Source organism: Anser brachyrhynchus (assembly GCF_964034855.1).
Source record: "Anser brachyrhynchus genome assembly, chromosome: 19".
Classification (NCBI taxonomy): domain Eukaryota; kingdom Metazoa; phylum Chordata; class Aves; order Anseriformes; family Anatidae; genus Anser; species Anser brachyrhynchus.
The window spans coordinates 3,844,543-3,870,123 of record NC_137712.1 but is presented as its reverse complement, the minus strand read 5'-3'; the positions used below and the strand labels follow the sequence as shown (position 1 = coordinate 3,870,123).

Here is a 25,581-nt window from a genome sequence, read left to right as displayed (position 1 = left end):
TCCTTTGTTCCTGCTCCAAAAAATTCAGCAAAAAAATCAGCAAAATTCAGCAAATTCCTAGGCATTTGAGCTAGGGAGTCCTGGCAGGGACCTTACAGACTTGAAAGGTCTTTCTGGGAATGGTGTCCTCATTGCCTATGAGAGATTTGCTGTAGGATGAAATACATTATTGATTTGAGCTCTGCAATTAAACCTTCTGGCTGAAAGAAATATTGCCACTGTCCTAGAGGTTCCCTTGAAGCATGGTGTAAAACATCCTCCATGAAAATAAAGCCAGTTGTACTTCAGAAATAATTGGTTCCCAGTACTGGCAAGGTGTTGTTACTCATATCGAGTCAGATTTGTGATATCCTGACTGGCAGCCAGTGCGGGATGTGAAGGAATACTTGCTTGGGATCCCTCTGGGACCTCGACAGCTGCAGCCTGCTTGAGCTTCCAGGCATGTCCTCGTGCCTGCTTGTGTGCACCCAGGGCTTACAGAAGCCAATGTGACGGGCAGTGCAGGGACCTGACGTTGTTCTCCTTGTGCAGGGGCCACACAGAGAGACTAGAGAAGCCTTTTTTTCCCTTTCTTTCTTTCTTTCTTTCTTTCTTTTTTTTTTTTAATTCTTTCAAATCTATACACTTTGTTTTTTCTCCTCTCTGTTATTTAGGGTGAAGATGGCTTCCCCGGCTTCAAAGGTGACATGGGCATCAAGGGAGACCGGGTAAGAGCTTGTGACCGATGAGGTCTCGTAGTGCTCCTTCCAGCCCTGCAGACGCGGCTCTAGGGGAGCAGCAGGGCAGGCTCTGGTCAGGGTCCTTTTGGCACATCCGATCTCGAGGCAGGAATGCAGGAATTTCATGTTCACATCAAGCACAGGGGTTATAAATTCCTAAATTTTCTAGTCCCATCTTGAAGGTAAAATAAAACTGAGTAGTAAAAGAGGGCCCTGTCTTGCTGCTTTGACAGATAAGAATCCTGCACAATCTAGCTGTGTCATATTTATTTCCGTTATCTCTTTTCTCCCATAATACTGCATCTAGGGTCTGGTAGGCGTCTTTATTTGCTGCGCCTGATGTGTCTCCATGCCATCAGCGTGGATTGTAAAGTTACTGGGAACACGCTTTAATAGAGTGCGGTGCAAGCTGCCAGGGGTGCAGGTTTACATCAGACTCTTATCTGTAGCAGCGGGGCACATTGCCTGGCTTCAAAGCTTTTAAAAGCATTGGAGCACACACACACCGCCAGAAACCCCAAATCACACTTGGATGCGAGCAGCAGCTGTAGCACAGGGCTTTGCAGTGTGTCTGTCCGTCCTTAGCATCCAGCTATTGGGGACAAGGAACTGCCCTTGGCCCGTCTCTTCGAGTGGTTGCATTGCCCGGGGCTTGGTGTGTCCCCCAGCCGCAGGAGAGCCTGTGCTTAAAGGAAAAATGAATGCCTTGCGTGAAGGCTTGTAAAAGTATAAATCAAATCCTCCGTTTAAATCCTGGCATTTCAACGTGTAATTGGTGGGGTTCCTGGTTCACACTCCGCGTGTCGCCTCGGAGCTGGTGCTTCGAAGGGCTTCAGCAGGCCTGAGGGTGGCCTGCCGGGGAGGCGACTGCTGTCCTCGCCTGGTGCCCACAGCTCCAGCTCCCACCATCAAACTCTCTGTTTTATGATTATCTGTGTGATCTACAGCGAGCTATGAAAGGACAACGGCGTCCAAAAGCCTCACAGAAAGATCTGTGGCTCACCCGGTGAGTGAGAAGGCCGCAGCCCATATTCACAGCAAGGAGACATGTCCTGCTGCCCCGTGACAAAATGACAGCTGTTGTGTGTGCTGCAGCCCGTAGTGCCGTAACAATTCATGTTAATGGCTCCATCTGCCCGTGCTCAGATTTCCTGATGATTTTCAGCACAAAAGCTCCAGCCCGATCTCTATTCTCCAGTTGCCCGGCTCAGCCCTCAATTAAACACTTCCCGGGGCCTGCTTGCACATCAAACTGCGATGTGGGAGCCGGGAAGGGTGCGTTGCAATCAGAGCTAATGAAGGCTGTTTCGGTGGAGATGTGCTTCATGTAGATGGGATAATTGGGCCACGGGAAAAGACGGCTGTAGTCGGAAATAATAGCCGGGTTGCGTGAGCAGGAGCTTGGTGCTCTGATAACGCTCCACAATTTACTCAAGGACGGTCTCGGCTGAGCCACTTTCTCCAGGAGCTGTCTCAGCAGCTCCAGGGAGTATCTGATGGCGTGTATTGCTGTGTCAGTGCCCGTCTTGTGGTTTACAGGGGGAGATTGGGCCTCCTGGCCCACGGGGTGAGGATGGTCCCGAAGGCCCCAAAGGTCGCTCTGGCCCCAATGGAGATCCTGGTCCTCTTGGTCCTGCTGGAGAGAAGGTGAGTCTGTGGGATGGAGATGCCCAGGTGGGTTTTACAGCAAAACACACTGCTTTGGGGCTTTTTTGTGGTGCCTGGCCAGAGCAGTGCCCAGCACGGGGCACCAAGGGGTGGCTTTGGGGCAGAGGGATGAAGAGGAGGTGCAGGAGCTTTGTGTAAAGGCTGACATGTGCAATTCAGCGTGAGTACCAGAGGGGACCCAGGGGAGATGGATTTACTGCAGTGATGTGACTTGGGTGCATCGAGGTGTTGGTCTCTTTGGGGTTACCTGCTTGGGTGCAAAGTCTTGGTAAAAAAGAAAAAAAAAAAAAAAGACCGGGGAGGGAAACCACCTACGTAAGCTTGGCTCTTGACTTCTACATGCTTAACTTCTCCCCTTTTCGCTGGTGCAAACCTGTGGCTGCTCTCAAGGCCTCCCTTGCCCCCGCTGACCCGCTTTCTTTTTGTGTTTCAGGGAAAACTCGGCGTGCCAGGACTGCCCGGCTACCCGGGCAGGCAGGGCCCAAAGGTAACCGGGGGGGTGCTGCGGTGCTGCCCAGCTGAGCCCTGCTCACGGGGACGGGGGGGCAACGGTGACCCCCAGCAGGCTGGGGGCCGGGGCGTGTGGCAGCCTGAAGCAGGATGAATTTATGGGTAAAAATAACTCCCAGCCCTCAGCTGGTTGGGAATGGGCTGTGTTCTGCATTGCTTCCATCTCTTGCAGCGTGATGGGAGGAGATGCACAGGGACAGGGGCTGCAAAGTGTGCACAGCAGCCCCCGCCAGGGCATGCAGGACTGCTGGGGCAGCAGATATGGGCTCTGTGGGAGCTTTCGTGCTAGCTATAGGCATAAAGGTGCTTCTCCCGGTATTGGGCCTTGCATCTTCAAAGCTTTGAGCTACTTTAATTAATGAAGAAGAATAGCTAATGAATCAGGATCTCCCTGAAATTAAAATAAAACTGCTATTTGCAGATTTGCAAACATCCTTTATATCCTACCTACACGCCCACCTTCATTTGGGCCATTTTCAAATGTCCTTTTTAAATTAAAACTGCAAATTCCACTCCATAGACTGAAGCTAAAGCCCAGCTTTTACATGCCCTGGAGGCTTTGGGAACTTATGTTTTTGTTAACTTTTTTTTCTTTTTAGAATCATATTTTATTATTCATGTTCATTGCTTAAAAAAAAAAAAGCAGGCTTGTTTAACACTGGAGACATAATTAAGTGCAAGAGATTGTTTTCTGGTTGTGGTGTTGATGTTTTATTTTTTAATTTACCTTTTTTTTCTGGGGTAAATTTTTTTTTGCATTTCTTCAGCTAATTCGTATTTTAAAAGCAGCAGCAGCTATTCTCCAGGCAATTACATCATAAAGGAACAAGCCAGGAGTTAAATTTTCATGTGCAACATAGTGACTTAGGAGCTAAACACAAAAGCCTGCTGTTCCCCAGGCACCTGGTGCGAGCGTGGGCTTGGGCCTTTGCAGCGACTTCTAATGAGGCATGGATCTTTTTATTTTGGTTTGTTATTTTTGGAGAAAATTTGGCTTCTGAGGTCATTTCGGGTCTGTCTTCGATTTTGTTTTTGTTAGAGGAAGGTTTTAAAAAAAAAAAAGCACCAGGAGCTGCAGACATCAGCAAGTTTGGCCGGGGTTATTTCAGGCCAGCGGGCGCCTGGCACAGCCGGACAGAGCCACCCCGTCTGGTGTCCTGAACCATCCCTCTCTTTTTTTCTCCCCCAAAAGGGCTCGATCGGCTTCCCAGGATTCCCAGGAGCCAACGGCGAGAAGGGCACACGGGTAAGAGCTGCTTTGGCTGGCCGCTTCGCTGATTTTTCCCTCCAGAGAGCAGCCCTTGGGCAGGACTGATGGTGGTGAAATCCCTCGCTGGCAGCTGTCACCTCCTGGTCCCTGGGGCAGGATGCTCCTGATGCCCATGGTGGGCACAAGTGACAGCACAGTGCATGCCTATTACACACCGGGAAGCTTTCCCTCAGGATATTTCAAGAGATTTCTCTGAACCTGAATCCTTTCCTTGCTGCCAGACTTTGCTCGGGGCATGAAGAGCTTTTTAATTAATGGTCATTGTTAGAGATGGGTGAATCTATTCAGAAGCAGCCAGAACCATCTTAACCTAACTTGAGATTCAAAATGCATAGGTGAAAAGACACTTAACAAGTTCCTCCTTTTAATAAGTGGAGCTATTCTAAATTCCTGAACAGCCTCAAAATGTGGAGGCTCCATCCCCTGAACTCACGTGTACCTCTCACCCCCTGCTCGGCTTTGTGCTTGAGTAGCAGGGAATTGTCTAAATACACCAGTGATCTTTTATTTTATTTTGTATTATTTTATTTTGTGGATGACAAGGTTGAGTTAGGGGATGGAGAGTACAAATGCAGTCATTTTCTACATGAGCTCTGGTCCCAGGCAAAAAATAGGGGGAGTAAGGAGAGTAAGTGGAATTAGTTTCCCTTTTACTCTCATTTAAATACAAATGACTTCTAACAGACGTGTTTGATAGGAGCACAGAAAATATAAATCACTTTGCACTGCATTAATATTGTGCCACTGAAATTTGGTTTATATCCCTGCTTTTTTTTTTTTTTTCCCACTGAGTAATTTTCATCTCGTTCTGAACTACAACCCCCCTCCCTCCACTCCCGGCCAGGCAGGAGGAGGGAGGCAGCTGCCACAGCAGCCTCAAATTTACTGTAGCCGTATAATTACCACCCGCCTTATCCAATATGCAAAGAAAAATAATCCTTGGGCTGCATTTTTGGGTGATAAAAACCAGGGCATCGGCACCGCAGTGGTGGGGAGATGTACTGCTGTGCACCCCCTGAGCATCTGCACCCCTCCTGCTTCATCTGGCTGCGTTTGGTGGGACGGGGAGCCAGCTCGCTCGGATGGCAGACTTCTTCAGGAGCAGAGTGGGAGCTGGTTGTCTGTAAGAATGAGAAAAAATAATCAAGGATTAGGCTGGGTGAACTCTAATTCGCTCCAGTGTTCGCTTGGACCATTTACGCCACTCTGCACCTAGTCCAGCAGCTCGCCCTTGTTTTATTGCTGCGTTTGTCTGCGTGGGAGAGAGAAACACTTTCATGGACAAATCTCTCCTTTTAGTAAAAGGAGCTCAGCTTGAAAAATTTATAAGAGGAGCAGAAATACAGATTTTCAATGACTGCTTTGGTATCCTTCTTTTTTTCCCTCCCAAGTATCTGATTTGAAATAAGTGAAAGCGATTATATAGAGAACAATAGACTGAGCGAGTATCACACTGCACGAACCAAATGGAGACCATCAACTGAATTTAAGCCTCGTTGAGTTAGACTTGATAAATTACACTCTGCTTCTCCCGAGACCAGTAAATTTGCTACTTTATGAGCATGTCCACATGCAGGCAAGAAAGAGAGTTTGTAAGATTTGCTTCTCCAGTGCATTGCGGGGTAACCCAATTTGCAGCTGAAACAACCAAAAATCATTTCTGTTTGTCTTTTCTTTTTACAAGGTATTACTATTATGATACTCCACACGGTTGTTTACGTGTCCAGAATAGTAAGAATCACAGGTTTTTCCTACAGTTGTCATCATCTAGGAATTGAAATAAGCTTTCTACCTCATTATTTCAACAACATGGATAGTCATTCCCCCCCCTAAAATTAAAAAGGTGAAATAAAAAGCAGCGCGAGCAGCATCAGCAGCTGGGCCAGCACCAGTAGCTGAGTTTTGGTGCTGGCAGTGCTAAAGCTCCCCAAAGCCGAAACCACAGATTTTGGCTGCACACAGGGGCTGGCAAAGTTAAAAATTAGGAAGAAAAGGGTGTTTGGTGTCTTTGGAAAGGAGTGCCCTGCAAAATATCCTGGTAGTTTTGGCAAGCGGCTCCCCATCACGGTGCCCAGCTTCACCCAGCAGCCCGAGGCGAGTTTGGGTGGGCTGGCTTGGGCGCTTTCCAAACCTGATCATGAAATCAATACTTGGAAATGTGAGTAAGTGATCTTTATTTTTAGAACTAATAATCCCCAGCCATTAGCACGGGATAATAGATCTCCCTGCTCGCCCTGGCTGACAGAGCCTGGAGGGTGCAGGGGGGGAGCCAAAATCCAGGCCATTTGTTTGGGTGCCTAAAAAATAATCTGAATTTAGATGCCTTTCCTTTCGGTATCCGTGTTTGAAAAATGTAGGCCTGTGTGCATTTACAGTGCTATATAAATTCTTAGCAGCAGTACACAGCGCTGTATGCATGATTAATGATAGCAATAAGCAGGGGGAAAATTTTGCTTAAAAATAGAATTGAGGAAGAAGGAAGGGAGTGTGGGGGGCTACCTGCAGGGAGGCTGCACTCTGCACCACCTGATCCAAATTCAGCCTCACGTAGGGAAAGGAAAACCAGATGGAGTGCTTCAGAATGATATTTTGTAATTAATTTAAAAAGTATGCCAGCAGTGTTTATTAAATGGAACCGCAGAACAAGGAAGATTCAGCAGGGCTAATTTTAGCAGCTGGAAGAAAGTTGATTTAAAACTTTTCCAGCTCTTGTTTTATTTTTGCCTGGTTAATGAGTGCCAAATACAAGAAGGCAAGATTTTTAGATGATGGATTTGGGGCAGAAAATGGCAAATGATATTTTAAGCGTCTGTGTTCCTTACATAGAAAATCCTGCTCTTCCTTCCTTTAACAGGTGATTGGTAAAAAATAGTAGGCTGCTGGTCCAAAGGAAGGAAGTCAAACCTGTTGGCTTTTTTTTTTTTTTTTATAATGATACTAGCCAAAACAGTGTCCTCAGATAGCAAGGTCTGGGCTTTTACTTTTCTTTTAGGCGTATGGTAATGGAGCTTAGCATAATGCCAGATTTAGAACCCAGCCGTCTTTGTCTTTCTTCTGTCAGAATTAATCACAGTCGCCCATTACAGGGAACTGACTGCATCTGTCAGAGCTCATAAGCCTGCTGTTTTGTCGCTGCTGCAAAGCAATGTCTTAAATTACTTGTTTAGCACAAAGTTCACAAAGATGAAGGAAGATTTGTAAATATGTGGGGCAGCTTAATTGGCTTGCGTAGCGTAAAATAACTGCTCGGGTTAGGGTTCCTGCTCTGCTGCTGTCATTCTGCACGTATTTAACGCAGGTCTTGCAGGGTGTGTGTGCATCAGCTCATGCTTTGTGTGAGCTGGGAGAAGGGGAGGGCGGAGATCAGCAGGGAGAGGGGTTATGGATTTTGGGGTGGCAGAGCAGAAGAGCTTTTGGCTGCTCCTGGTGTGTTTGCTGGCTTTTTAGGAGCCTGCGTGGTCCAAGGAGTTGGGTGTATCCTTGTGGGGTTTAAAGGACTTTGGGTGCTTTTAGAAGACTGTCGCTCAGGTGTTAGATGCCATCTGGGCATCGGGGTTACTGTTCAGATGTGTCCAAACAGTATAAAAACTGTACGAGTAAAACTGCTATTGTCTTTTTAATTGCAAATGAGAACTGAAGAGGTTCGGGGGGCAGTCTGTGTGCGATAGGTCTCCGTTGCACATTCCCCTGCTGCGAGCTCAGCCTGTGGCTGCTGCTGGCCCGTGACTCACCTGCTTTCCTTCTCCTTGCAGGGGACACCTGGCAAACCAGGTCCAAGGGGGCAGCGCGGTCCAACGGTAATCATCCTCTTTTTACCCTTCTTGTGCATTTCGAAAGCTTGTTAATACCAGATGAAGTGTGCTCTGATTCATGTCCTACCTGGGCAGGATCTGGCCCTATATCTGGCCTTCAGCCTTAAAGCCAAGCAGAGGGGACACTGGTTTGGGGCTGGGGTTTACCAGTGGTTCTGGTTTGAAGCCATAACAAAATGGGATGTCCAGTCTGCACTGCTCCTGGCATCCTGGTGCTGCTGGTGGGACTGCTCTTTGTCCTCGTGCAGCTCAGGTGCTCATGAGCTCTTTGCCTATCACAGTGCAGTTCTTCTTGCTACCCAAAGCACTAAACTGTCATCTTTTGTGTCTTTCCAAGGGTCCACGTGGGGAAAGAGGCCCTAGGGGAAGCACTGGGAAACCTGGCCCAAAGGTAAGGTTTGGGAGAGCCTATGATGGTAATTAGGAAGAGAACTACGTCCTAAAAAACGTCAGCATTAGAGACCATCTGCTTCATTGCCCTCCATTTCCCTTCTCTCCTTTTTCCATTGTATTTTGGAAGCTGAGCCCTCCTGATCTGCATTACCTAGCCAAATAGCTCATAACCCAGCTGAGAAGTCTACGCACAGGTCCTAAAAATGCAATGGCTTTGTTTCAGCACAAAGCCTGACCTGAGGCCCCGTTGCACCCAGGGTTACCCCGTACCAGGGATCACCCCAACCCTGTGCTCCACTGACGCTTCCCCCGAGCCCTGCACAACCTTGCACCATGCCGAGCCGCTTTGCATGCAAACTGCCGGCCAACAATTGGCCATCAGGCACAATAGACATTGTTCTGCCAGCCAGTCCAGAGGCGTTCTCAGCTCTAGCACCTGCTGCAGAAATCAATGAAGTGACCATCAATTGCTGGGCGTGATGGAAGCAAAGCTGCCGTAACGAGGCGCTGTCACCGCCGCGCTGCCGGCGTTAAAAATAAATGCCTCGGCTTTGTATCGGCATGAATTTTTGATAAATACCTCGGCTTTGCTGCGGCATTTATCTCTCCGAGGGAGGCTGTTAGCTGGTGGAGATGTCCCGAACCCGCTGATGTTATCTTCCCTGTGTTTTTATCAAGCAGTGTGGGGGGAATGAGCAGCCGCTCGTTTGTCGCCGGATGCTGTCCCTGATGGAGAATTATTGATAGAGAGGGGTTGGGGGGTGGGCTCTCACCATGGGGTCGGTGCCATTTGAAGTCTTCGTGCGAAGCAGCTGAAGTGGTGATGCATGTATTTTTAATGCTGTTTTGTTTTTTTGTTTATCCTTAAAAGGGCAACTCTGGTGGCGATGGCCCCCCTGGTCCTCCTGGCGAAAGGGTAAGGCAGCGCCGCGGGGCTGGGGCAGGCACCCGCAACCTCTGCTGGTTTAACCCGGCAGAAGAGGGGGGCTCACAGCGCGGGGGTTTTCCTGCAGCGAGCACCCTACCAAGTGCCCCGTGAAGCAGAAAGGGGTGGGGAGCTCCCTGCAGCCAGGATACGGCCTAAGAAAGTGCTTAGAAAAAAAAACAGGTGAAAATTATTGGTGTGGAGAGAGGTCTTACAGGTCACACACAGCCCTTACGGCGCTTCTGAGCTCTACAAGTGAGGCTCAAGTGGGCCTTTGGATGTCCTGTGCCAACGTTGCTCCATGGGAAAAGGGAAAAGCCCCCCATGCTGTCTGTGCTGACAGCCAGAGCCTGGTTTCTGGAGCAGTTGGATCCTCCAGGCCCTCTTCTGCTTTCCCCAGCCTACAGCGTGCTCGGTGGAAAATAGTGAAGCGATGGGACTTTCGTGACTGTAACCTCAATATCTGCAATTTTTTTAATTTTTTCTTTTGCCTCTAAATTCTCTACAAAATTTCCCAGGCGGGAATCGTGGAATTGGCCTTGTGCTTTTCACATTTCGATGGCTGTGGGCGAAAGGGCAGTTGCTGATGACACCGCTGCACTGTGAAGGGCAGCGGGTGCCTGCAGCACCGGCCCCAAAAGAGCCGGGCTCCTTCCCATCCCTGCGTGAGCTGGTAGCTCCTGGAGCCCTCACTTGAGCTGGGATGGGAGAAGACCTATTTTTCACAGCTTTGGGAGGGAAAGGTGGCACTAAGAGGTGGATGACCCTCTTTGTGTTTGCAGCGCTTTTCCCAACTGGCGAGGATGCTTGGCTACACGTGCCCTGTGGTTCTTACTTCTCCAAGCTGTTTTTTTGGAGGGATGGCCCCATGCAGCTGTGCCTTGCACTTCAGTAGCATTTCTTTGGGGCAGAACGAGCCATTTTTCCATTTCTTTGTGATCATCTACTGTTCACACAGAGCTGGTATTTCATAGTAAAGCATATACACTCCTTAACCATACGTTCTCTGCCTTGTTTTGTGTCCAGGGACCACCAGGGCCTCAAGGACCAACTGGATTTCCCGGACCAAAAGGCCCCCCTGTGAGTAACTCTCTTTCCAGAACATACAAAAACGTACATAAAGAATTTTTTTTCCAGCCAGCTGTAATTGTCTGTGCCATCTCAGTCTTAGCTGCTTCTCTGACAAGTGGTGACATGCCCAATAAAAGGCATTACTGAGCCATCATGATAATAACCCGGCGGTTTAAGATTTTAAATAGGCAAGTAAATTACAGCTGATTATAAATGTTCATTTCCTAATGACTCAATATCACTAGGATCTTTCATGGTTACTCTGTTCTTTATTTTTCCTCTGTACACTGGGATGACAGCACAACAGAGTAACACGTCTGTCTCTGCAATTATTGTACACTGGTGGGGAGCCGCAGAAAAGTTTTTGGAGCGATTTCTTTCCCTGTGGTGACAGCTCGCTCAATGTCTGGATCTGTAATATAAACCTGTAAGATCTCTGGGGGATGTGTGGGAAAGGGATATATCTTTCAGAGTTCTAAGCACCCCCATTTCATTGTAAAATGGGTAGGAATTATTGCAAGGATGCAAGCAGGTTCGATACAGTCCTTTACCTTATTTTTACTACTGCACTTGGTCATGGTCCCTCTCACCCTGGTTTTCTGCTGTAGGGTCCTCCTGGGAAGGATGGATTGCCTGGTCACCCCGGACAGAGAGGAGAAACTGTAAGTAGCCAAAAATCCTGGGCAGATCATTAGTCCTGAGCCTCGTCTTGCTGGTTGGTTTCTCTAAACCCCTCTGTGCAGCTGGGGAGATGGGGCCGCCCGTTTGTTTCCCCCCGAGGTCTGCGTGTCCCCAGCTGCGTGGGGTGGTCTACAGGAAGCAACCCTCTTCTGAGCAGGACGGCTCGGGCTAATGATGATTGGGGTGAAGGCCGTGCACCAAGCCCTCGCTCTGGCCCCGTAGTAGATCGTGGGGGGCACGTGCGTCGTGCACAGAGCGGATTTGAGCAGAGAGGCAGCGAGGGCGGCAAGCAGTGCCGGAGCAGCTGGCTTTCTGTGTGCTGCAGGGGCAGCTCCTGGCTAGGTGGGAGGATGGTGGCTGGGTCAGCATCCCAGGACTCAGCATGGTGCTTACTTTCTGAAGTGGAGAAGGAGCTGGGAGTGATTTCTGTGCAGGCACTGTACCCCAAGGACTCGCCAAAGCACTGGTCCCTTTGTGCTCCAAGGAGGATGAAGGGAAGGCTGTGCCTCTGCCCCACTCCTAGGAGCACTGCAGGTGAATCCGTGCTTTCTTCCCCACTCCTCCCTTTGGTAACGTGCAGGTTTTAGGTCTCACAACTCTAGGTCTGTGATAACAGAGATGTTTCGTGCAAGACAGGCTCGCTCCTCAGCTGGGCAGCGCTCAGCTCTCTGCATACAGCTGCCTTAGGTCAGGGGCAGTTTTACTTTCTCTGGAGCCCGCCATGGGGAGAAATAAACACTTTTCCCTTCTTGATGCACCATGTGGCCAGCACCAAGAACGGTTGCACACCAGAAAACAGTTACAGCCCCGTTTTGGCAGTGCTTGTTTCAAGAGGAAGGCAACTCCCGACCAAGATCCGTGGTGCAATGGTTTTGCTCTAGCTTTTCTGTCCACGCCGGTTACTGCAGCACGCTCACCTCTCAGCCCTGCCTTAGCACATCAGTCAGAGCATCTCTGCTGCGCTGCCTTTTAGCCAAAGCTACTCACAAGGGTCTCGCCAAGTTTTGCTTAAGGCCTCCCCCCCAGCAAATGTCCCTTGCTGCAACCCACGGAGCAGCTTCTGGCCGTTCAGGTACCTCACCGCGTCGTGCGCATACTGCTTTGTCAATTTTAAAAGGTTTCGTTGCACAGATGTAATCAGTGTTTCTCACCAAAGGAGAATGATGAGGCATGTGGAAGGTATGATGGCTGTCGTGCGTCTCTGGTGGTCTGTTCTCTGCCCCTTTTTGCTTGAAGGATACCCTAAGCAAAAATGACTGTTCTGCCGTGTATTTTTCTGCATGCAGTAATTAGTACCTCTCTGTTTGGCATTTCTGGGGATGTTGATTCTTTTTCCTCGGCTGTTTACAATCCAGTGCACTTGCTGTTGGTATGTCTCTCTCCCCAGCACTGCATGCTGCATGTTAGCAAATAGACTCCTTGTTCTGTGTTTATTTTATGGGAAGGAAACCCAACTTCCTCCACTCAGCCTTGTGTTTTTCTTCACCGCCTTTCCTAGCAAATGAGCATTGAGAAGGCTTTGCACATCGTGCGTTTTTTCCCCCCTCAACTTATAACACAACAATTTAATTAACTTGCCTGGCATTTGCTAAGCAAGGCAATGCAAACACTGCTCGGTGCCACACCGGGTATTTATGCTCTGTCAGACTTTATGGCGATGGTTGTGGTATTCTGAGCGCACAGTTCTCAGGTTAGGATTAGCTTAAAGATGGAGAGAAGAGTTTTCACCTGCCAGAGTCTGCTTGTGACATTCAGTCTTCCTTCACTGAGTTATCTCTAACAGCCAGGACACATATGCTGAAATCAGAAAAGGCAGTAGAAATTTTACTTGAATCTGCTGTTATTAACTTCTGAGACTGAAATAAAATGCCAGATTCTCAAGTCTGCATGAATATGAGTGGAGAATGGGCTTTCAATCATTCTGGGTCTGAAAGCATTCCCTGATAGCTGCCTTTGGGAGTAACTTGCCTTTCTAAAGCCTGTTAATCTTCCCCATGAACAAGCAAAGATCACTTTCCCCTGAATCCTCTTGGGATGCATGCAGACACGTGCAGAGACCCAGGTAGCAGAAGTCACTGTTTTGTCCTCCTGCCTTGCACAGTGCCAAAAAGAGAGGAGGTGAACATAATAACAAATTGAGTATGTTTTCCGCATCAGTAAGCTTGTTAGTGCACTCTGTACCTTCATGCAAGAAAACCTAACACCAAAACACTGAAACAAGTCTGTGTGTCAAATAGTTCCCTTGATTTTGCTCTTCATTTAAGAGCAAACAGTCATGCTGAAGGAAGCCAAAATATTTGGCTGTATTAGATTTATTAAGATGTAATCTAAAAAAAACAAGAGAAAAAAACCCTAAAAGCTCTGTGCCCGTGGTTCAGACGGGATAAAAGGAAACTCCTTTCTTCAGATTAAAAAGAAAAGTCCCGCATGGAGCCACTTGACGTATTTTCCTAGGATAAGAGCTTAAATTGTACATTCTTTTCCTAATGATGGCTTGCCATTTCCTTATCAATGACACGATATTTTCTGTGATCTGCAGACAGCTAGAGTAGCTTTGAGTAGTTTCTTAGCATGACACAGAGCCGTTGGCTTGGGACTTATCTGCTCATCTTTTGTGGCAATGAGAAAATAGCCTGTATGCCCTAACTGGCATTTCTCAAGCTTGTCAGCCTGCTACAGTAAGAATGATAATTAATGTGCTTTTTAAAGAGTGGCTTAGGAGAACTAAACAATTGTAGTGGTGATAGTTCATTATTGCCACTCTTTAAATGTCATTATAAGTAGCTGTCGTGGAGACTTCGTTACTCATCATTTGGCCATCCAGAGAGAAACACGTCTGTGATTTCTTTCAGCAGACGTTGAGGAAGGAAATAAAACTCTGCAGGGCTGGGGACTGGCACTGCCTGCAGTCACCCAGCCTTAGAGCTCCTGAGGAGTGAAGCTCAAACTGGGAACCCCTCTGGAGCAGGGAGCAGGAGAAAGGAAATGGTGATAAAGAATTGCTAAGCATTAAGAGCAGTGCACGTTCTGACTCCTTAGTAGCCATTTCCTCTGTAGGTTTTATGAGCGTAGCAATTTATTATTATTTTTTTATATGGCCAGTCCTTCAGCCAAACCACAGTAGCTCCACCAAACCAGCAGAGCTGAGCTGAAGATCTGATGGTCATCCACTAAAACACCCACTCCTTCCCTGAGGCAGCACCCAGAACCCTCCACTGGAGCCGAAAGGCTTCGATAGATCCTTTCTCTACCACTCTCTTGCCCCCATAAATGTACAGATACATATTTTACATCTTCTGTTTGATTTCTCCTCTCCTCTGCCTTTGGGTGCCCATCGCTCACGGTCAGCAGCTCCGCCGGGGAGGAGCAGGCAGCAGCCGGCTGTGAGCCTCATGGGAGTGCTCCGTGGCAGAAGTGTCATCTCTTTGTCTTCTCCCTTTTTCTAACAGGGTTTCCAAGGCAAGACCGGCCCTCCAGGCCCCCCCGGCGTTGTAGGCCCTCAGGTAAGGAACAAATATTGGTGCTTGCATCAGCCGCTTGTGGCTCATCTTTCTGGGTACAGCATGCGTCCTAGGGCGGGAGAGAACAGGATGGTGCTCAGACAAGGTGTGTGAGGCCCGCTGGAGATGAGGTGGCTCCTGTGAACTTAACCGAGCTGCTCTGGTGTAAAACGGGTGCAGGGTGGGAGACGCAGACCAGCTGTGTGCAGCCTGACAGAAGGACCGAAGAGTTCGATGTGATTTAGAAGGGCTGTGCAACCTACCGGGGCAATCGGAGCAGTAGGAGCATGATGCAAGAGTGGTGTGACATTTCGTTATGAGAAAGTGCATCCCTGCTTAACATAAAGTGCTGCCAGATTCTGTCAGAATTGTGCTTTTTTTTTTTTCTTAATTTTATTTCAGTTGCAATGATCTCAGTGCAATCTGGAAATAATAACCACACAGTCAGAATTTGTACCCCTTAAGTACAAGCATGCAGGGCTCGTGCATCGGTTTTGTAGGTGGAATCCTAGGCTGAGAAGGACTGGGGTTTGGTTGTCTTCTTTCCTGAATTGCCAGGGAGGTTGCTCTTTAATTACAAAGCAATTAATTTGTCCTCTTTAATGACAGTGTAAATTCTCTGATTTGTAAATTCCATGATTAGGGGCAATTCCCTGACTGTGTCTGTCTTCTCAAGTGCAAATTAGGTTCCGTGGCAATTTTCTTTGGCTCGGCAGCGTGTAGTTAGTGTGATGTGTGGCTGCCGAGCGATTGCGGCGTTCTCGTTCTGCTTAGGCTAAGTGGCACCCTGCAGCGTGACACGAATCACAACCACGGTCCCAGCAGACCCCGGCGTGCAGGGTTGTCGTAGCGTTGTGCTCACGGCTTGTGTCCTCCTCCAAAACGGGCCGCTGGGGAACCTTCAGCTCCGGGCCTCGTGGCACACTCATCACCATCAGTGCCCGTGTACGGCACAGAGCCAGGCAGCAATCGCCGTGTAGTATAAGCCTCATCCATTATTTATTCCCCATATTAGGACAAATCAGCATGATTGTAGAATACTTAGGAATTTTTCAATTAAAAAACCAAGCGTAATAATTTGAGTGATAATCTCATTTAGGTGAACGCTTTCATTCCAATACCTCCTGTCTGTTCAGTGCAATTTTGTCTACTTCCACACCAGAGATCTTTTAGGTGCCAAAGGAGGCATCTCCGCAGGAATTCCTGGTGATGCTGCAGGGGATGGATGAGGGAAGAAGCATCTTCCATCCTGTGGCAGCCTAAAGGAGCAAACTACTACCCTTCACCTCCTCCTCCTTTTGTTTGCTCTGGTGACACCCACCGCCTTCTCCCTGCTCTCTGTCCTCAGGGTCCGACTGGTGAGACGGGTCCCATGGGTGAGCGGGGACACCCAGGTCCTCCAGGTCCCCCGGGTGAACAAGGTCTCCCTGGCCTCACTGGAAAGGAAGGGACCAAGGTAGGGACGAGCAGCCTGCTGGCTTCCTCTCCTTGCATGCCTGGACGGCTTCCCCTCTCCCAGAGGTGGAGAGGGATGATCAAGTAAAGAGATGATGTTTTGCAGGGTTTCGTCAAGGCTCTGGCACAGAGAGAGGAGCTGTGCCCCCATGGCATCTGCAGATCCTTAGCTGTTTGTCCTTGTCGTTGCAGGGGGACCCTGGTCCTGCTGGCCTCCCCGGGAAGGATGGACCCCCAGGCTTGCGAGGCTTCCCTGGAGAGCGAGGTCTCCCTGGCCCCATCGTAAGTCTCTGTCCTTCCAGCAGGAAGGATGCCCCAGCAGCGCAGCACACAGCTCCCCAAATGACTCCATTTTCCCATCTTCTTCCCTCCAGGGTGCTCCAGGACTGAAAGGCAACGAAGGTCCCCCAGGCCCCCCCGGTCCAGCAGTGAGTATCCTTGCCCTCCCAGGCACCACCTAACGCATTTACAAGCTTGGCAAGCCAAAACAGAGGGTTAGTCACAGCTCGGTGCCTCCTCCGTTACTGCGCTAACTGATCGCTTTCTGGATACTGCTTTATTTTACAAGACACACATGTAATAGCTCAGTTATTTTATGGGGTTAGCTATGAACATACGTGACAAGCTGGGGGAACTGGGACGATCCAGGACATCCAGAATTTTGCTTTTAAGTCACCAGCTTTGCCTCTGAAAGTTGTTCCCACTTGAGATTTGTGCTCAGTGCAACCCTTCTGGAAGAGAATACTCGTCATTGAACCCTCCCTGCTGCGTTAACCATGAAGTGGTCACGCACATGTTCCAAGCTGATAACGTGCCCCCAGGAGCTGAGCACCCTGCACCTGCCAGGGGAGAACTCAGCCGTTCCAAGGATTTTAATTAAGATTTGCAGAACCCCTGGGGCTGAGGGTGCCAAGCCACTGCATGGAACTCACCTCCTCAGATGTGCTCACTTACTACTTTCATGCATTTGCAGCATCCTACTGCTGCATTTCTTTCTTTCTGTATATAGATAATGCTCAATAATCCAGTAATGTTTCCTCCCTCCTCCAAACAGGGCTCTCCTGGTGAGCGAGGCCCCGCGGGCTCAGCCGGCCCCATCGGCTTGCCAGGGCGACCTGGCCCTCAGGGACCTCCAGGACCTGCAGGTGAAAAGGGAGCCCCAGTAAGTACCAGTACACCAATTAACAGCTGTGGGTCACGTAGAACTAGAGCTGAGCATGGAGACAGTCCCTGGACTGGGTGTAAAAAAGGAAACAAGAAACAAATGCTGTGTGCTCCTGTGGTGTGAGCATGAGGTGCAAAGATACTGCGAGCAGAGCACGGTGGAGTCCTGCCCTGTGTGGTCCTCTCCCAGCGCTCACCAGCCAGCCCGTGCACACTCTCACGTCTTTCAGTCCCTCGGCTTGCACGTGAGATGTCACATGCAGGCGGCAGGGAGTGGGCAGGATGCCTCTGCTTGTCCCTGAGGAGGCTAGTGCCGTGGCAGTCCCAAAGGGGAAGGCTGTGCCTCGAATCCGTGCCCCAGGAGCGTTGCTGGAACTATCTCTGACATCTGGGTTGCTTTGATTCATGCCCAGGCTCAGCCTCAGATCCAGCAAAATGAGCAAATACTGGCATCAGGGATTTCAGACTGCACGAGGACACTTGCACTGATTGATTGTTGTTATCAGAAGTGTTTATCAGCCAGTGTATTCCACATTTGCTGGCTTATTAGGAACTCCAACAGCTAGTCCAGAGGCAAGAATTTGTTGGTGAATCATCTTTACGAACATCTGTCCTGCCAAGTATCTATATGATGTGTTATTGGACAGATGAATAGGCAATTTATATGGCATCTAATTATTCAGAAGAGAGCATCCAGGATTCAGATGCAATTAAATTATGTACAAGGAAACTGAAAAATATCCACTGTTCAGTTCCTATAAACAAACAAATTTGAGTGAAGGCTTCAGGCTTGAGGAATACAAGGAGATGTTTAAGCAGGAGGCCAGCAGAGATTGCTTTATTTGCTTCATGTATTTTCTTTTGTCCGGAGGCTCAGGAGAGAGCTCAGGGCCGTTATTTAGGGATTAGCCAGGGATGGAGCTGGGGCAGTCAGGACCAGCATCAGTAAGAACTGGTTTGTGGGAATAAAAATTAGTTGGAGACTTGTTTGTCATTCAGAGAGAGGCGGCAGAGGGTTCAGATTAAATCTAATTGTATAGCTACAGCAGCGAAATTGCAGCTGTGATCTGGGTATTCGCCGTTTAGATTTGTTTGTTCTTTATCTCTGGAGATAGAATTTTTGTCTTGTTCAGAGAGCAAGCACAGAGAGAGAGAGAGATCCAGGAAATATCATCTGGAAACCGGTCTTGCTCTACATGCCCGTCCAGTCAGGGTCGTTTTCAGCTGAATAAAATGTTACTGGACTGCGACGGGTCGGTCGGAGGGTGGAGGTGAGCTCTGCCTGACCTGTCTGCTCCTTCTGCTTCCAGGGCGAGAAGGGTCCTCAAGGCCCAGCGGGTCGGGACGGCATCCAGGGCCCGGTGGGACTGCCGGGCCCAGCAGGTCCTGTCGGGCCCCCCGGCGAGGACGGAGACAAGGTGGGAGCAGTCCCCCTGCTGTGTGGGGTCACTGGGGGGGAGCGGGGCCACCTGCCCCATTGCCACCGTGCTGGCAGCAGGTGGGACGTGCTGTCTGCTAAAACAGGGATGTTTTGTGGTGCTCACAGTCCTGCAATTCGAGCAGCGTCGGGTCTGGGAGAGAATCAGCACTTTGCCAGCCAAACCACTCGCTGAAATCCAGTTAGCCTTCCCCAAGCCTGTAGCAGGTGGCCTGCCTTCAGGTGCCTGGCCTTTCCAAATTAATTACCTTTCCCACTCTCTCATTAAGCCCCTCTAGGACTGGAGGATTCTTAGAAAGCATTAGCTGGGATGTATCACTCATCACAGCTAACGAGGCCTGCAGGATGTTGCGTCCTGCATCGTGTGGTGGCTCGGGGAAGTTTAGTGATACAAAAGGGTTTGGTTACACGTGGAGCAGCCAAATCACTGGCCCTTTTCTGAACTTTGGGGGGGGTTCTGTGGGAATCAGCATCTTTTGGATGAGGACACAGAAGCTAACTGTGCCCCTTTGCTCCTGGCAGGGCGAGATCGGGGAGCCTGGCCAGAAGGGCAGCAAGGGCGACAAAGGGGAGCAGGTGAGTGCGCCGGGCATCGCCAGCAGCTGCTCTTTGGAGGAACGTGTGGTGATGTTGTGTGGCTTGCTGGAAACAGAAAACGGTATCGTTTTAACAACTTCTCACTCCTTTCTCTTCTCCTTTGCTTCATCAAATACCCACACAATGTGAAACAAGAGCGAGCACCTTAAGTGTTTTTCTCCTTCAGCTCCCTGGAACACACTGAGGTGTTTCCATGTCACCCATTGACTGTGTAAATGTCTGAAACATCAGCAGCCCTTGCTGTTAGAGCTGGGTGTTTGGCTGCAGTTACTTTTCTGGTTGCTTATAGCACACTGAAGCATCCTTTGTGTGCTCAGAGGCTGAGGGATGGAAAATAAATTGAACGTGTGTATCTAGAGGGGACTGAGTGGTGTGATATTGCCTTGCTGGAGCAAAGATGCGTGAATGATGGCTAAAACCAAATTCCCCTGTAAATGTACCGAAGGAAGAGGTCAGGTTGCACTGGTTTTGGCTTCTCGGCTGTGGAGACAGGTAGCTGCACGCCCCAGGAGGGGATGCTGGAGGTTAACGGTGATCTGTCAGACATGTTATGCTACACAGAAACACACAGATGGCTTCCTTCTCTCCAGAAAGATTTCCAGCTTCCACCGCCCCCAGAAAGTGTTTTGCAAAATGAGTTTAAGTATGTCCTTGGGCGCAGTGCTGCTGCACCAGCACTGGTGCACCAGGGACCCTGTCCTCCCACTGCCCTCTTTCGGGGATTTATGCTGGTTTAATGGATGCTGTGCTTATTTTACAGGTGAGATTTTTCACCTCCTGCTCCTAAATGTGACATTGCACTTCTGTTTCATGACAGGGTCCACCAGGTCCTACTGGCCCCCAGGGTCCAATCGGTCAGCCAGGCCCAGCTGTGAGTATTGTTAGCAGGAATCCTGCTTCTTACCAAATAAAAAAAATGTTTTGGGAAGCTCTGTAAAGAATTTCAGTTTCTGCCTGGCCCTGCTCATACCCTGTGCATGGGGATGAGCATTGCTGGCTGCAGTGGGAGGTGCTGGGCAGGGGGCTGTGCACCCACCTCATGCCCTTGCTAAGCCACGTTAGACTTTTTCCTCATAGGGAGCCGATGGAGAGCCAGGTCCCAGAGGACAGCAAGGCCTCTTTGGTCAGAAAGGTGATGAAGGACCTCGAGGTTTCCCTGGTCCCCCTGGCCCTGTGGGCCTGCAGGTAATTTGTAGCATCAAGGCAGTGCTGGGGGTGATGAAAGCTGGGGCTCCACGAGAGGTGTTCACGGCTAAAAATTATCCCTTCCTACATCTCCTCAGGGCCTGCCTGGACCACCCGGAGAGAAGGGAGAAACAGGTGACGTTGGGCAAATGGTAAGATGCTCTCCTCCTGTTTTCATTACCGATGTAAATATTTCTCCAAGAACTTGTCTGAAGTTTGCCTCCCCTTTCCCCAGGGCCCGCCAGGCCCACCCGGGCCCAGAGGTCCATCTGGACCACCAGGAGCAGATGGTCCCCAGGGTTCTCCCGGGGGAATAGGAAATCCTGGCGCAGTAGGAGAGAAGGTAAAGCATCCGCACAAACCCAGCTGAAGCCTGCAAGAAGTCTGCTACTTGTTTGGGGGCTTTGCTAATAAGGAGGTCTTCTTCATTAAGATATCAATGTATCGTTAATCATTTAAAATGGAAAAGGGAAATAGAAAAGCCTGTCCAGGAAGATAAGGCAGTCTGCTTGTTGGCCTAGCTGGGATGCTGAACGCTCCCATGATGTGAGCATCATCCTTGCTGAGCTCATGTGAAATGAGATCTCGAGAGGGCTCAGGTGGACGAGTGGCACTGCAGACTGTGCCAATTCCCACAGTTGCCGCAGGCTCATTAACAAACTTTGGGAGGATTTGTTTTGGAGCCTGAGCTGTATTTTCACGTGATAAGGTGAGGATTAGGGCAGGTGAGTGGGGTGGTGATGGGGTAAATTCATGGCTGTGGTCATTTTATTCATCCACCTGGTCTGTAAAGAGGTACCATTTAAAAAGAGGCAGCTTCTCCCAACCTGAAACATGTTTAATGCTGTCCTTGAGGTACTTGTACTAGTGATTTCTTCACAATTAAGTGAACAGATCTATTGAGATATATATACGTTGTGTATTTTTGTTATTATAAGCCAAAAAGATGGAAATGTACCTGAATAGAAAATAGTGAAGTGTCCCCGGCATGTGGTGTGGCAGCACCCAGCCTGGGCCTTGCTGGGGCTCACGGTTCTCAGCAGGCCCGAGGGGTTCAGCACGTCAGCAGAAAGCTCAGCACCTGGCAGAAACAGAGCTGTAGGTTTCATTTTTTCTCCCCTGCAGGGTGAACCCGGTGAATCTGGCGAGCCTGGTCTTCCCGGGGAGGTTGGCCTGCCGGTGAGTATGCTACAGGACATGGTGGAGAGGAGCTTTTTGTCCGTGGTATCCCCAGGGAGCTGGTGGCAGGGGTTTTGGGGAGGGATGGGTGTGGATGGGGCTGCAGGGACTGAACCAGCCGGGTTCTCGGTTTGGGCGTCAGGCAGAGGCATTGCCATGGTACGGGGTATTTATAGGACAGCGTTTAGTCACTGAATGCACGCTGCCCACAACAACAGGAACACCATCAAATCTTTGTGGGAAGGAACTGCTAAATCACGTCCTTGTGCTTTGAGATACAAAGAGAGTCTTGTTCAGAATTGATTAAAGGATAATTAGGGATCGGTAAGTTGGTTTACTGGATAATAGAAACATCCTTTTTCTTTTACAGGGTCCTAAAGGTGAAAGAGGTGAAAAGGGTGAAGCAGGTCCCTCTGGTGCTGCCGGTCCGCCTGGTCCCAAAGGTCCACCAGGTGATGATGGGCCCAAAGGCAGCCCTGTAAGTACCCCCTGCTGTCAAAATAGTGCTTCCTTGTCTCGCCCTGTGGAAATTTCCACGTGGAAAGATGTTTTCCAGAGATTGTTGTGGAAACTTGAAATAGTTTACCAGCCAGAGAATTTCCCCTCAAATAATATGTGCTATTAATCCATTCCTTTAGGGTGCTAATGAGGAAAAGACCCAGCTGTACCATATCTTGCAGCATTACTTGAATTGTTAGTCCTTTTTTGCAGGCTGTCAGGAAACTCATACTTATGGAGAGGGCCTGCAACAGGATTATTCTGCATTTGAGCTTATGCATTGCAAGGGTCCTCTGCCTCTGTACCAGAGCAAAGCTTCCAAGATAGCATAGAGGAGATTTATGTGAATCTGGGAGCGGTACCTCTGGGGTCAGATCCCTGCTGATGCTAATTGCTGTAGCTCTATGGAAGCCAGCAGAGCTGTACTGATTTATACCAGATGACAATGGTACAGTATTTGTCTTGCCTGCTCCTTTGATGCTTGTTGGCTGAAGAAATTCATCATGCGATAAGCAAAGATGGCATGAAACAGCAAAGGAGGCAGGGGAGTTAGTCATCTCTCTTAACAGATGGGGTTTGGGGATATTGCATTATCGGTTCAAACTTAGTGTCTGAGCGCTGTTCTCAGAATCATTTGAAGTGCACAATAGGCATTATATGGAGGAGAGTGGTGGAGTTGTTTTAGTCATTAAATGCTTTGAGAAGATCTTCAGGTGAAAAATGTTACACATCGTGTAGTAAAGAAAAGCAAAACCTTCTAATCTGCACATTCTCCAAAGCTGAGAGGATTTCACTGTCACTTGTCTACTATATTTATGAAAAACTAGATGAAATTCCCTGTGTAGGTACTGGAGCTTTGTATAGTCTGGCTGCAGAGCTGCTGCTAACTGTAATGGGATGGAGTTACTGAAGACACAAAACCGGGATGTGAACTGGGACTGGGTTTGAGGGTAGGGAATTGTGATTTTGCTCCATGGGGCGTCTCCCCATGTTGCCAGTGGGGTGACAGGTACAGTGCTCTGCAGGTCTCCGGGTGCAGCCTCTGACTTGGGGGTCTCCCTCTTCTCTCTTTGCAGGGTCCAGTTGGTTTCCCTGGTGACCCCGGTCCTCCCGGAGAACCTGGTCCAGCTGTAAGTGTTTGCCTCACAGAGGGGCAATTAGATTCTTCCCCTTGATTTTGTGAAATATGATTATGTGCTGTTCATTCACCAGTAGCTCCTTTGGTCTTTACTCGGAGAAAGCGTGGGAAGTCCCACCGTAAGACTGTTCTTCTGCCCACCCTGCAGCCTTTGGGGCAGTGGCAGTTCCTATCCACAGTATTAAATATGCTACTTGGGAGGTTTGCTGTTGCTGGCACTCCCAGCAAGAGATGGGAAGGGATGGTTCCTGGTGACGTGAGGACAAGCTGAACCACACCTGCTGGGTCTGACACTTTATTTAGCTCTGTTTGTACCCTAAATATTCCTCCTTGTTTCCTTCTTCTTCCGTTTCAGGGTCAAGATGGTCCCCCTGGTGACAAAGGTGATGATGGCGAACCTGGTCAGACTGTGAGTAACTGGATGGAAGGGATCTGTGTTCAGTCCCCACAGTGTCTTTGTGCAGGTCCAAGGACACAGAAGGACGTACAGCAACTAACTACCAGCACCTTCCCCTGCTGCCTGCCCCATCCCATCCCTTCCCGTCTGTGTCAGCCTGGCTACTGCCATCCATCCAGGCTGCTCAGCAACACATCCAAAAAGCAAAACTTAGCTTACAAAAAAAACCAAAATCTAGCCTTTCGTTTTAAGCTCGCCATGCCTTATGGTATTACATGGTGGGAAGGGATAAAACAAGATACCACCTGCACCCCAAGGAAGTGCTGGGAGTTGTACTGGCCGCCCACGCCCCGACTTAGCACAAACTCCAAATCTCAGCTGGAGTTTTGCACGCTTGCTCCTTCTTCCCATGTCTCGTGGTGCAGTCATGGCTTCTCCTCCACTCTCCATCTAGGGTTCCCCAGGTCCCACGGGAGAGCCAGGACCCTCCGGACCCCCAGGAAAAAGGGTAAGCTGATTGTTTAAAAATATTTTTCTGAATGTATTCGTGTTGATTTTTTTTAACCGATTTTATTACTCCGTCTAAAGTAAATGCCAGGCAGTAGCATGTATAAAAAAAAAAGACATGCCATCCACAGCCATTGGAAATCAATGGGAAGTTATCAGCTAAATTTCATTGCTTTTTTTAAAGATTTCAACACCCAAAAGAAAATATAAATTTAAGGTGCTCCTTTACTTTCTCTCTCTTGGTAGAGACCAGGGATTTGTTTATCAAGGAGCTAATTTATAAAGCTTTTCAGAGATATTTGTCTCCATGTTGTCTTCTTCTCTGTGGCTGTAGCATTGTTTTGGTAATTGCACTAGGCCGTTACAGATCAGGGTGATCTAACTGTGTTTTGCATCTATTTTGTGGTTTCTCTAGGGCCCTCCTGGTCCAGCTGGTCCCGAAGGAAGGCAAGGAGAGAAAGGAGCCAAGGTGAGAGCTGAATGGGATTTCTCTTCTACCATATCCTTCATGTGCCAATGCACTCACCCTCTGACATTGTTACTGAAAGACAGTGATTGGATTTTGCTGTGTTACAACAAAATAGCCTGAATCTGGGGCCGTTGGCCTCAAATTGAAGTGTATGTTTCATCTTTGAACAAACTCTGTGGAGATGATTAGAGCCTGGTAAGGTCATGGGAATATTTTTCTTGCTTTGAAATGACAGAGTGCCATATTTGGCAATTTAATGTGTTGTGAATAATACGGCATGCAGAGCCGTACATCATATCCCAGGGCAAACACGGCATTATTGGACCGTGGCAGTTTCATTAGGGGTGGTGGGGAAACGGAAAGTGGGATTGCAAATTACAGATCTAATTGTTGTGGCAGTCACAGGAACGCTGGTGGAGGAGGATGTGCTCTGCTAGCACATCTCTCAGGACCAAACCAAAGAAAGCTTCACGCTCTGGAGGGCTCGCAGCAAAGAACCGCTCCTGCTGTAAATCAGCAGAAATAGGCAAGGCTGAAAAGTGAAGCTGTTTGGAGACTTGTCCCCAGCACATCAGGGATAGGGAAGCAGCAGGAAAACCAACGAATGGAAAATTTTACATGCTATGCAGGGAATTGTGTTCACTTTGTGACATCCTGCCAGCCGCCGCTGCATCTCTGAGAAGATCGCTTGATGGCCCGATGCAAATTAAACCACGCTGTCTTTGTGTGCAGGGTGAAGCTGGTTTGGAAGGACCTCCTGGGAAGACGGGCCCAATCGGTCCCCAGGGTGCTCCAGGGAAACCCGGCCCTGACGGCCTTCGAGGAATTCCTGGTCCAGTCGTGAGTATTCCCAAACGGAGCAGAGTCTGAGAACATTTCTGCTCAGGGCTGTGCTTTAGGGGCATCTGCCGTGGAAGACGGTTTGTTCCCAGTGTAATGTGCTGTCTGCAAGTGGGCAGAGAGTTCCTGTGCTGCAGTGTCTGACAGCAAAACACACTCAGTGGA

General features: G+C 49.0%; 1 protein-coding gene across 3 annotated transcripts in view; it reads left to right on the top strand.

Annotated features, from left to right (window-relative positions):
• The window catches only part of COL5A1 (collagen type V alpha 1 chain), a 168,560-nt gene that overhangs the window by 129,201 nt on the left and 13,778 nt on the right, over positions 1-25,581 (top strand). For all 3 annotated transcript variants that reach the window (XM_080561588.1, XM_080561589.1, XM_080561590.1), the window contains 27 exons: positions 654-707; positions 2,259-2,366; positions 2,821-2,874; positions 4,090-4,143; positions 7,920-7,964; positions 8,317-8,370; positions 9,244-9,288; positions 10,324-10,377; positions 10,977-11,030; positions 14,499-14,552; positions 15,898-16,005; positions 16,197-16,286; positions 16,379-16,432; positions 17,059-17,166; positions 18,479-18,586; positions 19,129-19,182; positions 20,021-20,074; positions 20,281-20,388; positions 20,487-20,540; positions 20,624-20,731; positions 21,514-21,567; positions 21,938-22,045; positions 23,142-23,195; positions 23,559-23,612; positions 24,055-24,108; positions 24,523-24,576; positions 25,309-25,416. In XM_080561588.1, coding sequence (XP_080417714.1) covers positions 654-707; positions 2,259-2,366; positions 2,821-2,874; positions 4,090-4,143; positions 7,920-7,964; positions 8,317-8,370; positions 9,244-9,288; positions 10,324-10,377; positions 10,977-11,030; positions 14,499-14,552; positions 15,898-16,005; positions 16,197-16,286; positions 16,379-16,432; positions 17,059-17,166; positions 18,479-18,586; positions 19,129-19,182; positions 20,021-20,074; positions 20,281-20,388; positions 20,487-20,540; positions 20,624-20,731; positions 21,514-21,567; positions 21,938-22,045; positions 23,142-23,195; positions 23,559-23,612; positions 24,055-24,108; positions 24,523-24,576; positions 25,309-25,416 — 1,908 coding nt within the window. The remainder of the gene's footprint in view (positions 1-653; positions 708-2,258; positions 2,367-2,820; positions 2,875-4,089; positions 4,144-7,919; positions 7,965-8,316; positions 8,371-9,243; positions 9,289-10,323; positions 10,378-10,976; positions 11,031-14,498; positions 14,553-15,897; positions 16,006-16,196; positions 16,287-16,378; positions 16,433-17,058; positions 17,167-18,478; positions 18,587-19,128; positions 19,183-20,020; positions 20,075-20,280; positions 20,389-20,486; positions 20,541-20,623; positions 20,732-21,513; positions 21,568-21,937; positions 22,046-23,141; positions 23,196-23,558; positions 23,613-24,054; positions 24,109-24,522; positions 24,577-25,308; positions 25,417-25,581) is intronic.